The 2997-nt window shown below is 49.4% G+C and overlaps 1 protein-coding gene across 1 annotated transcript; it reads right to left on the reverse strand.

The window, feature by feature from the left end:
- Window positions 1–1506: 1506 nt before the first annotated feature.
- LOC147985921 (uncharacterized) lies at window positions 1507–2091 on the reverse strand. The gene has a single exon (XM_087541798.1). It carries the CDS (start codon window positions 2089–2091, stop codon window positions 1507–1509), a length of 585 nt encoding a protein of 194 aa, XP_087397924.1.
- Window positions 2092–2997: the final 906 nt, after the last annotated feature.

A 2997-nucleotide genomic window follows, 5' to 3' on the forward strand; every position in this document is an offset into this window, starting at 1 on the left:
GATTATTTTTGGAATATATAAAAAATACTGGCGAAAGAATTAACGTCTGGGGGCCCACACCCTGTCCACGAGGGTGTGGGGGGGCGTACTCCATGGGCGCGACCCCCTGCCTTGTGGGCCCCCTGACGCTCCACCGACCTCAACTCCAACTCCATATATTCGTGTTCGGGCAGAAAAAAATCTGAGAGAAGGATTCATTGCGTGTTACGATACTGAGCCGCGGCCAAGCCCTAAACTCTCTCGGGAGGGCTGATCTGGAGTCCGTTCGGGGCTCTGTAGAGGGGAATCCGTCGCCATCATCATCATCAACCTTCCTCCCTCACCAATTTCATGATGCTCATCGCTGTGCATGAGTAATTCCATCGTAGGCTTGCTGGACGGTGATGGGTTGGATGAGATTTATCATGTAATCGAGTTAGTTTTGTTAGGGTTTGATCCCTAGTATCCACTATGTTCTGAGATTGATGTTGCTATGACTTTGCTATGCTTAATGCTTGTCACTAGGGCCCGAGTGCCATGATTTCAGATCTGAACCTATTATGTTTTCATGAATATATGTGAGTTCTTGATCCTATCTTGCAAGTCTATAGTCACCTATTATGTGTTATGATCCGTTAACCCTGAAGTGACAATAATCGGGATACTTACCGGTGATGACCGTAGTTTGAGGAGTTCATGTATTCACTATGTGTTAATGCTTTGGTCCGGTACTCTATTAAAAGGAGGCCTTAATATCCCTTAGTTTCCAATAGGACCCCGCTGCCATGGGAGGGGAGGACAAAAGATGTCATGCAAGTTCTTTTCCATAAGAACGTATGACTATATTCGGAAATACATGCCTACATTACATTGATGAACTGGAGCTAGTTCTGTGTCACCCTATGTTATAACTGTTGCATGATTGATCGCATCTGACATAATTATCCATCACTGATCCAACGCCTATGAGCTTTTCATATATTGTTCTTCGCTTATTTACTTTTCCGTTACTACTATTACAATCACTATAAAACCAAAACTGTTACCGTTACTTTTGCCACCGTTACCACTACTGTCATATTACTTTGCTATTAAACTCTTTGCTGCAGATATTAAGTTTCCAGGTGTTGTTGAATTGACAACTCATCTGCTAATACTTGAGAATATTCTTTGGCTCCCCTTGTGTTGAATCAATAAATTTGGCTTGAATACTCTACCCTCGAAAACTATTGCGATCCCCTATACTTGTGGGTTATCACTCGTCTGCATTTTCGCACTCGTGGTTTTAAAATCTCAACATGGCAAGAAAAATATACTAGTAATACACATGCATCTTGTGGACAACATTAAAGCACTCGTCTGCCATGTTAGAGCATCTCCAACAGAAGCGCAATGCGCGGCGCTTTAGAAAAGCGATTACAGTGATGAGATCGAGAAGTAGAGATAGAGAGTAGAGACTAGAGAGTAGAGACATAGATAGTTCTGAGTATAGATATAGCATAGATAGATAAAAAATAAATAATTCAACTACTCCTCGTCGTCCGACTCCTCCTTGGTGATGTCCTCCTCTGACGTCTCAATGTAGGCGTGAAGATACCGATTGTCGTCGGATTCCCAGGGCAACGCTACTCCTAGCCTCATGTTGAATTGAGCGTCCACTTTTTGTGTATGCTTGTCCTCGCGATAGGCAGCTCGCTCCGCCCTCCTCTTCTCCCTCTCCGCCCTCCTTTGTGCGTAGAACTCACGCTCGTTGATGATGCCCTGTGGGAAGCGTAGCCGCCACAACGCCATGGCTTCCTCGTCCATCTCGGCGATGCCGAGACGGTGCTCCCGCCTCCGGTTGTCGCGACGATCCTCGTCGGTGATAAGCCACGGCAGAGGCGCGAGCTCCTGCACCCGCTCCCATGTCGTCACTTTGGGGAAGTTCAATGTTCTATGAGGCCCTCGGAGGCGCCACGCCGCCGCGCCGTATGCGCGGGCAACCTCGTTGGTGGTGTCGAAATTGCCGAGGCCGAGGCACATCCCGCGGAACCGGATCTCGGCGGAGAAGCCGCCGGAGGGGCGCGCGCGGACACCGCGGTATCCCCAAGTTTCCCGGCGACGCGGCGGCATGGTGGCGCGGCGGCGGCAAGGCGAGATAGAGCGGGGAGAGAGCGGTGGCGAGGCACAGAGCGGGGAGAGAGCGGGCAAGGCACAGAGCGGTCGCAGGGCGTTGGATTTTATAAAGCGCGCCGGACGCCGCGGGCCAAAACTAGCGCGCGCCCGGCCGCTTTTTCCCGAGCACGCGATATCCTTTCCCGACGTCCCTGATATCTCTACTCTCTTCTCTACTGTTATATTTATTTAATATTTAATATTTTTCTCTACTCTCTTCTCTACTGTTATATTTATTTTATATTTATAATATTTATCTCTACTTCTCTACTCTCTACTCTTTTTTCCTTTTTCTTTTAAAAAACAGAGTTGGTGATGATGGTGTGCCTGCCATCCTGCAATATAGGTCATCTGATTTATATCCGACGGTTAGGAAGGAAACTATGGCAATTTTGCAGAAAGATACCCACACCCCTCTCCAGATTTGCAAATAAGGCCTTGCCTCATTCAATCTTTTCTCCTACAAGATATAAACTCCTCATACAAATGCCTCTTGATTTTCCGTGCAACGCATGGGCATCTTGCTAGTTCTAAAAAACTTTCCATCATTTGCCACTGTCGGCGTTCTGGGAACGGGGGTCCCTAGACTTGCCTGCCTGCGGCCTGCGGCGTGGCTCAAAGGAGGCCCAGCATGGCCCATCTTCATCAACGCAAGACTCAAGACCCTCGCGAGGGGCCAAGCCTCGTGAGGCGGACGACACGGAGCTTCCTCAGGCACGGCCTCGTCAGGCTGGCTCGCGAGGAGGCGGAGAGATCAAGGCGGGGTACCTCGCGAGGTGCCCGTGACGCAAGACATGACGACTCAGGGCGCCAGGCGGGCGCCAGCGCACGCAGCGTCCTTCTTTCCTCTTTGGTGCAAAGGGG

Source organism: Triticum urartu, chromosome 2A (genome assembly GCF_056163025.1).
Source record: "Triticum urartu cultivar PI428250 chromosome 2A, HENAU_Tu73, whole genome shotgun sequence".
NCBI classification, from domain to species: Eukaryota; Viridiplantae; Streptophyta; class Magnoliopsida; order Poales; family Poaceae; genus Triticum; species Triticum urartu.

Bases quoted from the DNA above. Each gene is read 5' to 3' on its own strand.
- LOC147985921 (XM_087541798.1), bottom strand. From the start codon at position 2,091: ATGCCGCCGCGTCGCCGGGAAACTTGGGGATACCGCGGTGTCCGCGCG.